The sequence below is a fragment of the Dryobates pubescens genome, chromosome 15 (assembly GCF_014839835.1).
Source record: "Dryobates pubescens isolate bDryPub1 chromosome 15, bDryPub1.pri, whole genome shotgun sequence".
NCBI classification, from domain to species: Eukaryota; Metazoa; Chordata; class Aves; order Piciformes; family Picidae; genus Dryobates; species Dryobates pubescens.
The window spans coordinates 15653113-15667910 of NC_071626.1; the positions used below are offsets into that span (position 1 = coordinate 15653113).

At 39.5% G+C, this 14798-nt stretch overlaps 1 protein-coding gene across 1 annotated transcript in view; it reads right to left on the bottom strand.

Moving 5' to 3' along the window:
* Window positions 1-10676: 10676 nt before the first annotated feature.
* Window positions 10677-14798, bottom strand: part of CHRM2 (cholinergic receptor muscarinic 2) — a 99112-nt gene continuing 94990 nt past the window's right edge. The window contains exon 2 of the mRNA XM_054168087.1: window positions 10677-12292. Coding sequence (XP_054024062.1) covers window positions 10853-12253 — 1401 coding nt within the window. The 5' untranslated portion in view covers window positions 12254-12292 and the 3' untranslated portion in view covers window positions 10677-10852. The remainder of the gene's footprint in view (window positions 12293-14798) is intronic.

Genomic DNA, 14798 nt, shown 5'->3' on the forward strand with positions numbered 1-14798 from the left:
CAGTAGCTGTTAGAAGAATTAGATGTTCTTCCAGGGGGATGTAAGCTAGAAACTCCTGGATGCAGAGCAGAGGCATAAAAAACAATGAATGCTTCCTCCATGCAGTTTGCAACTTTGCATAATAGATTTCCTTCCTCCCATCTCTACTTTTTATCTCTTCTTTTACACAACACATATCAGGAGTACATCTGAGGTTGTGACTCTGACTGTGAGCATAAACAAGTAATTAATCACTAAGCAGTATTTTTTTCCCCAGCATAATACTAGTTACTAAAATTATTGTCACAGCTGCATCTATAAAATGTACCAAAGACTGAAACCCTGTGGCTGTGCCCACCTGGGCTGGGAAGAATCTCATTCAGCTGTAGGTGTTCAAAAGGAGGTCCTCTGAGCTAATCTCCCTGGCTCTCCCTATCATGTATAAGCAGGAACAACTGTATCCAGAGGCCATCAAGTCACTTAAATAAGGATCCTTTTCCAGAGAAAATCATGTTTCTGCATTGCCCCTGGGAAGGTGCCCTCCTTTTGACATTTCATTTCTTCCTGTGGCTTCATACCTCTTTGCTAACACCACTGACTTGACTTTCTCAACTTTTTCCACTCTGAACTGTGTCTGCCTAGGGATTAACACATATTTTAGCATTTATGTTTTAAACTATATTTTTCTGCCTTTTATAAGTAGTTCTCATTTGCACTCTGTGAAGTGCTATGCAAATCTGCTTATGCTACTTTTAGTATGGTGCATCTCTTTGACGTCCTCTGCTCAAGGCTATACGTTAGTCATGAAGCCTCTCCCTGCCCTGTGCAAACTTACAATGAGGTGTGCGAGTACCAGCTTTGTAACCAATACCAGCTTGTACCTGTGTTGCATGTAGGGACTGCCTAAGCAGCAACCACTCTGCGCTTGGCCACCCAAAACATCCTCTCAGACAAGCTAGCAATATGGGAAAACAAGGTTTGGAGAGGACTTTAGATCAATGCAAAGACAAATATGTTGCAACTACATACCTGAGAGGTATTTTCATTAATACATATCTTCCAGAACACTGTGTACAAGCACTGTTGTGCATTCAGTGGTGGCAGACCAGGGCCCTTGTGTGCACTGCACAAGTGACAGTGGCAATGGGTTGTTGAACAAGAGAGAATTTTTTCCTGTTCCCTTCCAAAATCTTGTCAGACAGTCCAGCTCTGAAGATTTTTAAGTCCTCTTCTCTCCAGATAAGACTGGATGAATCAATATACATTTTTTAAAACACCTTTTCATTTTTCATATTGATTATTGTTATTTTTGGTATTTAAGCTCTCTGAATGAAAAGTGTATGAACAAATAAACCTTATTTTTAAAAGTGTTTCGATAGTCTCTTAAGAAAAGCTTCAATTTTTCCTGTATCATTTCAAAACCAGGAAATCCATTCAAATTTCCCCCTTCCCCTGAGAAAAAAAAGCCTGAACAAAACCAAAACTGACCAACCTCCCCACCCCCCAAAAAAGAACAAAAGAAAAAAAAAATCTAGTATTTTATGTCCACAATTTAAATGTCTCCTGTGTATTTTTCAATAAAACATCCACTATTTTAAGTACTAAACCTATAGACACTGGATTCCACTCCCATCCATATCTGTTGGCTACTGGCAGGAAAGCTGAAGCCTAATGCTTCTGTTGTAATACATGTAGTCACTGGCAGTAGCTAGCTTTTGTTACTCTTAATGACACCCTGGCCAGATGACACAGAAGTATCTTAATTCATGGCAAAGAATGTGACTTTTACAGAGGAAAATTTTTTCTCCTTTGGGCTACTGGCACTTCTTAGTTTTCCCATCTGTAAAGGGAGCTGAGCTGTATTTTCTGTGCTGGAGGGATTTAACAGCTTTGACCTTGCTCCCTATTCTTTTCTAGGCTGGAGCTTTAGTAAGAAGAATTTTACAATGCCACAGTACCATTGTGCCCATACTCCCAGAAAATTATTTGGTGCAGCTGCCACCAGTAACACTTCCATTTGGGAATACTGCTCCTATGCCATGTGGATCCAATTAGCCCTTCTCCTGAGTGTTTTTTGACTGCAGGCAAAATCGTAATAGCAGTTACAGTGGGAGTTAAGGAAAGCCTTTGGTCTCTATACTTAAAAGAATTAACTTAAGAGCTTTTTGAAGCATTCCTCCTTGCCTCCTACACTGCTTCACAGTTTCAAGCCAAAGGCTTTGCTTTCATAGTGATTTATTCAGCACCTTTAGTAAGCTGTAAATGAAAGAGTGAAACCTGGAAAGCTGGCTGAGACACTTCAGAGACAGGAAAGGAAGGGACAGGGGGAGGAAGGAAGGAGCAAGAGAGGGAAGGAGGTGGGAAAGATGGAACAGCGATTGAGGGTGGAAGTAAAAGGTTATTTTTGTCCCTCCATTCCTTTGGTATCATTCTTGCTGGTTTTATTATTCTCCCTGGTTCTGTGTTGGTAGAAATTAAAATGGCAAGCTCCATTAAGAAGAAGGTGGTAAAGTCAATATCCTAGCACTGCCAGGTAGGTTCCCATGTCTAGACGGTGCATACAAGGGTTGGCAAAAGGCCAGAAACAGAGTCAATGGATTCACAAAACAGCAGTATTTCTCTGTATTGATTTTCTGAGGGTGTTTCCAGAACTCAGGGAGAAGTAGATAGCTATACTTTACAGTATTTTTCTGCTAATAAAAGCCCTCAGAGGGAAGCCTCAGGTCTGGAGGACATTGTCTAAAGATGCATCTCCAGAGGGGAGAGGATGAATATTATTGTATATTACATTAACTGGTTGCATGTGGCAATATTTATTGTGCTTAAGAATGATTCTACTCTTTCAGAGAAGAATGTAACTGCATCCTGGTGGTGAAACTGTTAGTCTGAGTGAACAGCTTAGGCGCCAGCTACATTTCTTCTCCCTGTGTGCAGTCAACTGGCAACAGTTTTCAAAATACGTGTGGTCTTTGAAATGTGCCTAAATCTCCTCTGGAAAGACTAAAATGTTTAGTTTTAATGCTCTGATTTTGCAGGTACCTTTAGTTGTAGGCTTCCTGTAATGCTGAGTGAACTTAAAAGTGTACAAAAGAAAAAAGGTGTATGCTAGAAAAAGTTGGACATTTTTGGACTCTGCAGAAACCTATTCCACTTGTTAAACGACATCTTGAAGCCCCCCTGAAGCCATGTGTTGGAAATTATAGGATGGCATAGCATCTGAGAGAGAATTATTTGGACTGTAGCAGTATACTGACAATCTGCATTGCTTTTCTGGGTTTCATTGTGGAAAGCTTATGAACAGGAAGGTAGTTGGATGGCTGAAGGTGAGCTTGAACTGAAGATACAACTGAGAAGATGGTAGTGGTAGGAAGTCTTAGAGGATCAAGATAGGTGTAAAGTCCTTAAAAGGTAGCAACAGTGAAAAATCTTCAAATACAATCAAAGGGGAAATTTAGAAAGAAGTCATCCATATAAACCACTGTAGTAAAATTACTTTGTTCCTTTCTGGGATGGCTGGGCTGAAGTGTCCTGTTCCTGGCAGAGCTGATGTATCCACTATGCCCAAGGCACCCACTCTTCAATCACTTGCCAAATTGCTAGACTGACTGTGCATGAAAACCTGGTTTACCTGGATGGGAATGATCCCTAGTCACTACCATTGGCTTCCTAAGCTGCATCTGAGCCCTGTCAGGTCCTAAAGTGGGGGTGAGAGAGATGGTATCCTGAGACCCTGTGAAGCTGAAGTTATTCACCCTCTGCTCATTATTCCTACTCCCAGATGCTTTCTAGACATACCATGAAGCTAAGTGTGCATTCATGAAGCAAAAGGAGCTCAAAATACAATTGGATGTTAGTGGTGCCATTTACCCCCATAGCTAATGAAAAACTTATTTTGCTTTGATATAACTGTATGGCTACAAAATAATCTTACCTATTTCCTTTTAACACTCAGAAGACAGAAATATAGAGAAATGTCTTATTGAAGAGGCCCTCGTCAGATTGCTGAAGGGACATTGCAGTTAAAATATACTGAAGGAAGCAGAGTCACTGGAGGAGGTGAACTGAGGGAGGAATAGAGGCACAGACAGGACAAGGACAAGTAAAATGGCATCCAGATCTCTTCTGAACTTCACACTTGACAAAAAGGCTGAGGGAAAAAAAAAAGTTAGATTTTTTTCTTTTCCTTATTTTCTACAGTCTTACAGCCCCTCAGCTACTGTAGGGAAACTATTGTTCTCCACTTATTATCCCAGTTTTACATTCCACAGTGTAGTTCATTCAGTAAAGTGGAAAAATAAACAGAGATGCCACATACAAAAACATTTTTATTATTGTTATAATTGTCTGTTTAATGCAATGCTTTAGCTAGGAATACAACTCAACAGAAGTACATACACATATATTGCATGTAATTGAAGTTGTGTCATCAACATATTTCAAATTCTTATCATCTCAGTCCTTCAGAAGTTATTTTTGGTGAAACACCTTCTTCCTTTAACCTCCATATCATAGTTGCATGTCGTTGAATAACACAGACATTTGTCTTCCGAATGGAGCACAATATTACAGCCAAACTCCCAGTTAATATGACTTTATCAAACTTTGCTTTCACTGTATGAATGTTGTGTATAATATGTATATACCTATACAGCATATATAAATATATATCTATAATGTATACATAATCAAGTGGGTCAGCTTTACACAGCTAACCATAAACTTGTGCTTATCTTATTTATATGAGATCAAATGTACAGCATCAAGAACTTGACCAGCCCCCGACTTGCGAGATCCTCAGTTCCCAGTTTTTAACATATGATGTTTGGATATCACATACATGTAATGCATTCCCTTCTTTCCTGCAGTAGTATTGTGTTTTGAAGGAAAGAATGCAGTTGGTTTTTAATATAAATGAATAACAGATTTTCCATACCTTTAAGTTAAAAAAAGGTCTCAAGAGGAGATGAGGTGCTACCTCATACATGGAGCTTGAAGAGTAATTGGACATTCATTGTAGATATATTTACATTATAAACTTATCTGGATAGTATTACACTTAATGTATTTTTTTCATGAGTTTATTATTTTTTTTTACACAGTCAAGATATGGTGTTGGTCATGTTAAAACACACTACCTAAATGTATTTACAAATTACTAGTCTCTAGCTTACCAACCATCTCTGCAAAGCTGGCACCAGAATTAAGGGATAAGATGTAAGATCCGTTTATTTGTGACTGTGGCACTCTCACCAGTATTATTACTACCACTGCTACCGTGATGTGCTTCAGAAAATGGCTGCCTTTGGGGTAAAGGTGTAGAGACAGAGCCGGTGGGGCAAAAATCTTCCTCATCCTCTCAGCCTACATAAGCTGGAGGGAGTAGAAAAACAATGCAACTATGACTTGTCTGTCCCTCTGTAAGTTAGGGTATGTCATGCTTGTCCCCATGTGCTTTCTTCAGTGCTGTCAGGCAAATCAGTCCATATGTTAAACACAGCAAAATCCTTCCTTCCAAGGGCCACTGTAACATGGACTGTGGTTATACTGCCTCACATACCCCCACAACCAGTTCTCTCAGAGTCAGAGCACTTTGGGGCATCACAAAGAAAACAGTTTCCCTGTGTTTCTTGGCGAGTGCAGTAAAAAACCAACAACAAAACAAAACAAAACAAACCACAAGAAAACAACATAAAACTGAAACTCACTACAAAAAGATGAAGAGCAGTTACCTCGTGCCACTTTTGAGGTAATGTAGAACTTTGGAAGGTGAAAAGACTCCAGAATTTGGTTCCCTTTATTTGCTTAATGCCAGAATGAAATACGTAAAACAAATCTACCTAGTATGCTGAACTATGACCTGGCAGGACTGATATTCTAGTGTAACCCACTAGTTCCACAATACAGCAAAAGAGGGCATAGCAAAAAGACAGAAATAAAAATAGAGAAGAAATAACTGTGTTGACTGTGGTAAATGATTCATATTCAACTCAGCCTTGCTATTATTACATTCTTAGGTTTAGGTTGTCAGTGAATACTCTAATAGTAAGCACATGAAGAACATGGGTCAAAATTTGTCAAAACTGAGGAAGGGGCCAGGGAGTTCAGCAGCAAGCCCCACTGCAAAGCTGACACAATGGACACATTTTAATTCTTTATGAGATTAAACATAAAAAACTGCCCATCACCCCTTGCCCCTTTCCCATCTGGGATGGCCAGGAGTAACTAGGCCATCATAAAGGTTTCCTCACTGTTTTGTGGGCTATTCTCAGCACAGCCACACTCATTAAATACGCTTCCTCTTGTCAGTATGTTTTCTTCCACCAGAAAAATGTAAAACACTGAGCTGATAGATTTAGCCCTTGCTTTTGTCTCCTTTATACTTTTTGTGGATGCCAAACAACAGATCCCTGGGGTCTGTTTCAGCATTTCCGTCCCTAAGAACATTTGTGAGGCTAAAAAGAAAGAAAAGCAGTCTGATCTATATAGATGTGCTCGTTGCCTTTGGACTATTTTTCATCAAGCAATATTCAAACTATCTCTGAATGGATTTTCATGATTCCTAGTAAAGCAAATCAAAATCCCAAACAGAAAGAAGGCTCACAGAATTTTTTCTTAGGTTTTGTTCACACTAGAAAAAAGATTTGTCAACATCCGTTCAGCTTCTCTATTCCTTTCTTCCTTCCTCTCTTACTTGCTTTTTTTCTTGCTTTGCTTTGTTTTCTTTTCTTGCCCATAGATGTTTTCAATACTCAGAAGAAGTGCCAGTTGGATTGACATATCTTCAAGTTGTTTTTCTCTCCCTGAACAGTGAAGGTAGGGATAGCCTGTAACAACACAAGTCACTTCCCCATGGGCTGCTGAAATGACAGATTCTGCTGCAGCAGGTTTCCTGTCAGTAGTTGCTTGAACCTTTTCAATTTGAATCTGTTTCTAGAAATAATTTGAAGGAAGAAAAGGAGAGTGCAAAAAGAGATAGCAGCACTTTTTTCAGGGGTTGTGTCATTTTTTTTTTTCTCTTGGGTCACCTGCACTTTTTGCTCAATTTCTGTGTGAAGTGAAAGTGGCCAGTGCAGAACATGGTGTGAATGTACTGCTGGGATCCTCTGGCCAAGCCCAAGATGAAGACATGGCAGCACCAAAAGCAGGACCACGTGGGGCCTTGGGAACAGTGAGTCACATATGACAGCTGAAGAAGCTGGAGAAGGTACCCAGGGCATGCTGCTCTTCAAGACTAACATACACATCTTGCAAAACTGTCACTCAGAAGGTAAGTGAAACCTGGTGAACGTGATTTGGGACACAAAGGAAAGACAGGAGAGCTCAAAAGATGTTCAAAAGGACAAATTGTTTTGTGTCTCAGAAGGATTATTTCGCTTTTTGTCTTGCTGAGGCACAACCAGCTGAAGACGTTAGAGGTTCCCAGTATCTCAGGGCAAGCTCTGCTTCCTCTCTGCCTCAAGAAGAGGGTAGACAATGTCATGAATAAGCGTTGGCTCTGCCCCTCCCACCAGCTCCCAGTGAGCACAAAATGGACAAAGTCCCATGTCCATGTATATAAAGCATGTCTGCTTGCATGCCAGTGTGTACCCATGCACTATGTCATCTATTTTTACACCGTTTCATTTTCTGCAAATGTGGAAGTACCATAGAATTATTATTTTTTAATTGAATTAGTACAAGGTGAAAAACACACAGTATCATGTGTTCTGCAAGCCTTTATATATATACTAAAGCATAAAGAAAAACATATGCTACTTTAGGATCAAAACTGGGACTGGTGCTAGGGAGAAGTGCTAGAAAGCTTCAAACTGAAAGTTATTCTTTCTTTGTTTCATGAATGCCAGTCCCAAAATATCTCTTCTGTATTTTCTTTTTTTTTTCTGCATAGTATTCTGAATGTCATCACATCAGATTAAAAACAAAAAAAAGAAGCATAATTGTAATCCACATCTTGCACTTCTTAATCTGTAAAATTGAGAACAAGAGGACACAGTCTCAAACTGCACCAGGGGAGGTTTAGGCTGGATGTTAGGAAGAAGTTCTTCATAGAAAGAGTGATTGGCCACTGGAATGGGCTGCCCAGGGAGGTGGTGGAGTCACCATCACTGGAAGTGTTTAGGAAGAGACTGGATGGGGTGCTTGGTGCCATGGTTTAGTTGATTAGATAGTGTTGGATGATAGGTTGGACTCGATGATCTCAAAGGTCTCTTCCACCCTGGTAAATTCTATTCCATTCCATTCCATTCCATTCCATTCCATTCCATTCCATTCTATTCTATTCTATCTCCGTAGCTCTCAGAGGAATTAATAATTTATGAACAAGTGACTGCTTCAAAGGTCAGAATAAAAGGTTTGCCCATCTGATGGGAAAATGGGGTTAAAAGGTCAAATAAGACTCTACAAACCATTATTTCCCAATTTGAGTACCTATGCTATTGATACCCACAGCACTTGCTGAAAGAATCAGGTGTGCTTCTTTTAGGAAAATTTTCTAAAGAAATAAGATTTAGAAAATTAATATATTTCAGTTTATCTTTGGCTTTTGTCTGGGTTCTTTAACACTGTAAGAGAATGAATGATCTAAAAACGATCATGTTAGTCTTTCCCCTGACCTGTCAAGATAAGCCTAGTGAGCATAGTTTTGAAAGACAAGCAGCACTCAGTTCTGCAAGCCTTATCATGGAGTAATTCTTCCTTACAAGCAGGAAGATAAAACAGTGTTAATAAATATGACTCAAGGCAAGTGAGCCTCACAAAAGTAGGTCCTTGTCTGTGTGGAGACACTTAGATATATTAGGATGCAATCACTAGGGGTATAAAAATCAATGAATGCATATTACGACACATTAATCCTGAGTTTAATGTGGCTTTAAGTTACTGCATTTTAATCCTCCTCACTTTTCACTTTCTGCTAGGAACTTGTACTTCAAAACATGAAAATCGTCATATTGCCAAACAGCTTTGACTCTGTGCTCCTATGAGCTTGTCAAATGTTAAAACTTAAGTCTGCAAGATTAATTTCCCTGTAATCTTGACAGCTGCTATTTTGAAGTGCATTTTGGAAGACTCTAATATGGTAGCATGAAATAATAGAATAGTTTGGTAGGTGGCTTTCACTCCAGAAGGCAGTTTCTTAGGACATCTCCTATGAAGACAGGCAGAGAGAGTCGGGGTTGTTCAGTTCAGGGTACCTTCACTAGTGTCTGGAAGTTAGAGTTACTAAGAAGGAGATAACTAGAGTATGCATACCATATAGACAATTGCTGTTTATCCTATTCACACAATTCTCACCTGTGCTACAATAAATATCAATTGTTGAACTAGTAAAGTCTTTGCCAGGCAGAAAGAATCTGAATTTGAACTGGTGTGGAGTAGCAGAAAAATATCTGAACATGATCCCTGGCAGCCCCCTATCTAGATCATTTCAGTATCTGGTTTTGTGTAATCTCCCTCTATGCCTGTTTATTAGCATTATCCCTTGACTTACAATGAAAATATTGCTCCCAGCTGATGCAAAAGACAATGTAACCAATATCTTTTCCACTGAGTAAACAGTTTGTCCAGGATACACCTAGGAAGGACCTTGGTATCATACTAAAGGCTTAGAGCTTGATCTATGTAGGCATGTCATTCCATCTTACTCTTTCCCTTAATAAATGAGTGAGAATAATTTTTTGACCGGTCAAGAGCACAGTCATCTAATATTACCTCTTCATTCTGTGGAGCCTCAGCATACCTCTTCCTCTGTACATCCAATCTGAAAATGATGTAACCTTCATTTTCCTTGTAATAACCTTGTTTCTATTCTTCAGCTGAGACCCTTTGACCATCATGGTGGCTTACTGTATGAGAGCTCTGAATTTAAAATTTCTTTTGATAGCCAATGCTGTGCCCTAAACAGGTAAGGTACAAAAAGGAAGAAACAGCTGATGGAGGTGACAAAGTGAACAAAATTGTCTCAAAAGCTTTGGTCTACATGGATGCTGAAATAGTCTCGGCATGTAGCAACCTGGAAAAGACCACCTTTTTTTCACTTTTATCTGGACATGATGAAGGAATCACAGAACAAAAGCCCTGAGAAGGGGGCAAGTGGCAGACTTTGAATGATCTACAGCTGAGGCAATGGTTGTGTGTTGAGTGTAAGTACACTTTCAGAGCTGATACAGTTTTGGAAATGGTAGTGGCATAAACAACATAAAATAACCTCACATTAAGTTTCTTACATGACTAACAAAAAGCATTAGACAAACACTAGGAACCATCTATTGTAATTCATTCGGATTATGTAAGGATCTTCCTAACTCCTGTGCCTCTTCCACACAATTACTATTGAAGTTGCCGTTTTGTTGTTTTGCTTGGGTGTTGGGGTTTTGTTTTGTTTTGTTTTCCTAGATGATATATTAAACAGACACAGAAAAGGGAAAAAAAACAAACAACAAACCGAACCAAAATTAAAAAAAAAAACAAACCAAAACAAGAGAAAAGAAAAATGAAGGACACATATTTTACAGGCAAAGACAAAAAATTCCTAGACTCTAAAGCCCTTCTACAGAACAGTCTCAGAAAGCAAGGAACTGTGCCTCCAGGCCATGTGCTGGATAATTCCTCCAACATCCCCATGGCCTCAAGATTCATTTTCAATAATTAAAAAAAAATAAAATAATGTTTTTGAACTGTAGTTCTGAGGATGGAGCTGGTGCCTCTTGTCAGTATTTCCACTATCATCCTGGATTGCACATTCCATAGAAGAGCATAAAGTGCTATGGCATTGTTTGTGGGGATTTTGTGTGTGTGTGTTCGTTTGTTTTAATTTTGAACTTCTTCACCCTTTCCATTATTAATTCCATTATGAATATTATTCTCATTATTATTTTTACCTTGTAGCTCCTATATTCTTGTAATGACACATAAGAAGGTGCTTAAAAGTCTTCTTGAAAGTAGCATTGCAGAGCGCATAACAAGCAGGGTTGATGGTGCTGTTGATGTAACAGAGCCAATAACCTATGGTCCATACAGTGCCGGGGATGCAGGATGTGCAGAAGCTGTTGATGAGCACCATGACGTTGTATGGGGTCCAGGTGATGATGAAGGCCAGGAGTATGGCCAAAATAGTCCTTGTCACCTTTCTTTCTCTAGAAGGAGGTGGTTTCTTTTTGGCTGGCTGCTTTGTCATCTTCACAATTTTCCGGGCGACACTATTCTGCTTCTCCTCCCCGTTGGTGCCTACAATCTCTACGGTAGTGTTGGTGGGGGCACAGCAGTCACCCTTTTGTGACTTGGTGACTATCTTGATGCATGTCAGCTTGGAGTTCTCAACTTTGAGGTGGTCTTGGGAGTCAGAAGTTTGTCTGGCATCTTTGGTAGCTTCATCCTCTTTCACATTGGAAGCGACCACACTGACGGAGGTGGAGTCATTGGAGCTCTCCTTCTCCTCCCCTGGAACACAATTCTCTGTCACAGTCTCGCTGGCGGTTTTTCCATTCTGAATTTTGCTGTGCTCCAACCCATCCCCACTAGCTGGGATGTTATTATTATTTGGTTTCACTATTTTACCTTGGACAAGACTGGGGGAAACTGTGTCTTGGTTTTGGGCAGCTTCCTTTTTCCCTTTCTTTATCCGACTTTTACTGGCTCGAGAGATTTGCCAGTAAAGGACAGTCATGATGATAACAGGCAAATAGAAGGCTGCAATGGCAGTGCCAAAAGTGACAGCAGGGTTGGAAAAAAACTGGATGTAGCAATCTCCATCTGGGACAGTCCTTCCTCCCACAATGAACTGCCAGAAGAGAATTGCAGGGGCCCACAGAATGAAGGACAACACCCATGCAGCTGCAATCATTATGCCTGCCATCTTTGTGGTCCTCTTTACAGGATAGGTCAGAGGCTTGGTGACACAAAAGTATCTGTCAAAGCTGATAATGAGGAGGTTCATTACAGAGGCATTGCTGACCACGTAGTCCAGAGCCAGCCAGAGATCACACACCACAGGCCCTAGTGGCCAGTAGCCTATCACAGTGTAGAGGGTGTATAGGTTCATTGAAAAGATGCCGATGATCAAGTCAGCACAGGCCAAGCTGAACAGGAAATAGTTGTTGACAGTCTGTAGGTGCCTGTTGACTTTGATTGACACCATCACAAGGATGTTCCCAATTATGGTGACTAGACTGAGAGACCCTGCTACCAGGACGATGAAGACCACCTCAACAGTTTTATAGGGACTCTCCAAAGCCATGACATTTTCAGCAGAAGAGTTTATGTATGTTGAATTATTCATTTCTGTTCTGCTAACAAGACACTCAATTATCACTTAAGCCTGCAGAGGAAAGAAAACAAAACAAATACCATGATGCAATTAGTCCCTTTGCCTTTAGGAAATGACTTCCTGGAAAGACTTGAAAGGTAGAAGATGTGTGCAGAAGGACCAGCTAACTTTGGTTAATGAAAACACTTTATAACGTATAATAGCCTCTTATGAATAACATACCAATAGGATATCTCTAATATGTGACAAAGGCCCAGATTTTTAAGCTCTCAGATGCCTTTCTCTCTTTGTCCTCTTAAATATTTTTTTAAATTGAAAACAAATCTGCATAATTACTTCTTTCCTACCAGCAAAATAGTTCACTTTGCACATTTCAAATCCTTATTTCAAACTAAAAAACCCAGTCCTGAGGGTAAGCCATTCTTATAACGGGAGGTGAAGATGTGATTTACCAGGAGCCGTGATGCTGAATTATGTTTCCATCTTTCCTTCATTTCCATCTGGGTATGTTTCTGTGAGGATTATGGAACAAGTCTGTGCCAGGTCTCCCTCTCAATTTCTTACACTGCAGTTACTTCTTTTGTCAACACTTGCAAATTTTTTTGACACTGCATTAAGCTAAAGCTATTAGTCTGCCAATAAACAACACCAAAAAAGAGAGAGCAGGTCTGTTGAAGGCAATGGAATTAGTAAACTCACTTCAGCTGAGCATCTGGCAATCTAATTAGGTGGGTACAATTTTGATTTTTTTTTTTTCCATTTTAGCAAGATTAAAGTGATTTTTTACATTCTTTTGACTATTTGTACCTTAAAAGGGAGTTGTTGTTTGTTTGGAGCCTTTTAACATGGTGAGGTTATCTCTTGATGCTTGGTTGCTCGTACTTATAACATTAAAAAAGAATAAAAATCACAGTATTTTTAATCTGCATCTTATAAAGCTATGACAAAAGGGCTGAAATGGATAGCAGGATAATGATAAAAAAGGAAACAGTTCTGTTTGTACACAACACACTTTCTGTGCTCCGTATAGCCCACCGGCAGTACTCAATAAATAGTAATTAAACTACCAGCAATACACATTTGATGGAAACCCAAGAAAGCAGCACATGCCTTTACCTGCAGGGTATGTACTATCCTTTTGTGCATCCTTGGGAAGTCAATAGAATGCAATGGAATTGTACAGCCAATCTCATTATTTATAAACTGTGCTCAAGCGATTACTGGGGCACAAAGGCCAGATGTTACAGAGAAGTTATGTTGTCTTCAACTGGAATATTCTCCTTTTATTCCCCACCCATAAAGCATCACTTCCTTAAGACAGAGCCTCTAAAAACTGTAGTGCAATCAAAGGAAGACAGAAATTCAGTTATCACCCAGAAACACAGAATGCTAGGGGCTGGAAGGGACCTCCAGAGATTAAGTCCAACCCCCATGCCAAAGCAGGATCACCTAGGGCATGCCACACAGGAACACATCCAGACGGGTTTTGAAAGCCTCCAGAGTTATGTTTCTCTATTCTATACATCAGGGATTAAAGAATCCACCTCTAGCCCATGCTACTAACCTACTGATGCACGGATGTATATGATCTATGTCACTGAAAGAGAGCAAGGTATTTTCATTGCCATTGCAGCACTGCATTTTTCTTGCTCAGATGCAAAAGGAAGATGATGAAAAATGTCATCACAACAGCAAAAACCCTTCTGACCTCTAAGAAAAATAAGCAACTCTGTCTCTGTGGAAAAGTGAAAATGCTATGCCATGGTAAAGGTTTTCTGAGGCATTTTTGTAGTCTTGTAGTTCATACTTAAAGAAATATAATGAGCAGAAAGTGGGGCTCATGTGTTTGCCTTCCCTTTTAAAAAGAGCTATGATTTTTTTGCCCAGACAAAATTATTTTGTGATCAGGTTCAAGAGAATGATATTGTGAGGAGGGAAGCTTCAGTTAAATATGTGCTTTGTGCAGTGAGAATAGGCTGAGTAAATAGAACAGAATTTATACTCTGTGAAAAAAAAACAGGAAAATAGCCCAGATATCTTTAATATATAATACTGTCATTTCAGAAATTTGTTGTGTGCTCTTCACCCAAAGCCTAACAACTGATCCAGTTAGATGTGTAAGATATCAGTATTTGGGGACAAGTTAAGAACTGCTTCCAAGCAGGGTTGTTTATGAACATTCTTAGCAGGATGCACTTTTGATGAAAAGATAAAATAATGCACAGCGATTTATTGATTTCAATCCAATTTCATCTGAGGAATGTTTGTGATCCAGAGCTCCACATCTGTCTCTGGTGACAGTGAGTGAGAAGGGAAGCAAGAATGGAAGAGAGTGAGAGAGGATCAGAGATGAAAAAAAAATGCTTTATGATAAGAAGTGTTTCTCTATAATTTCATGTTAACAACATTTTCAGAGGCTTTGTTTTCATCCCACTGAAGAACTAAAATTATTTTGAAAACATTGACTCTTGTGAAACCAAATTACCATCTCCTCCCAGCTAACTTTATTCCTAAGTCTCTTTAGTTGAATTTTTCACCCCCTTCCAGTGGAAATACT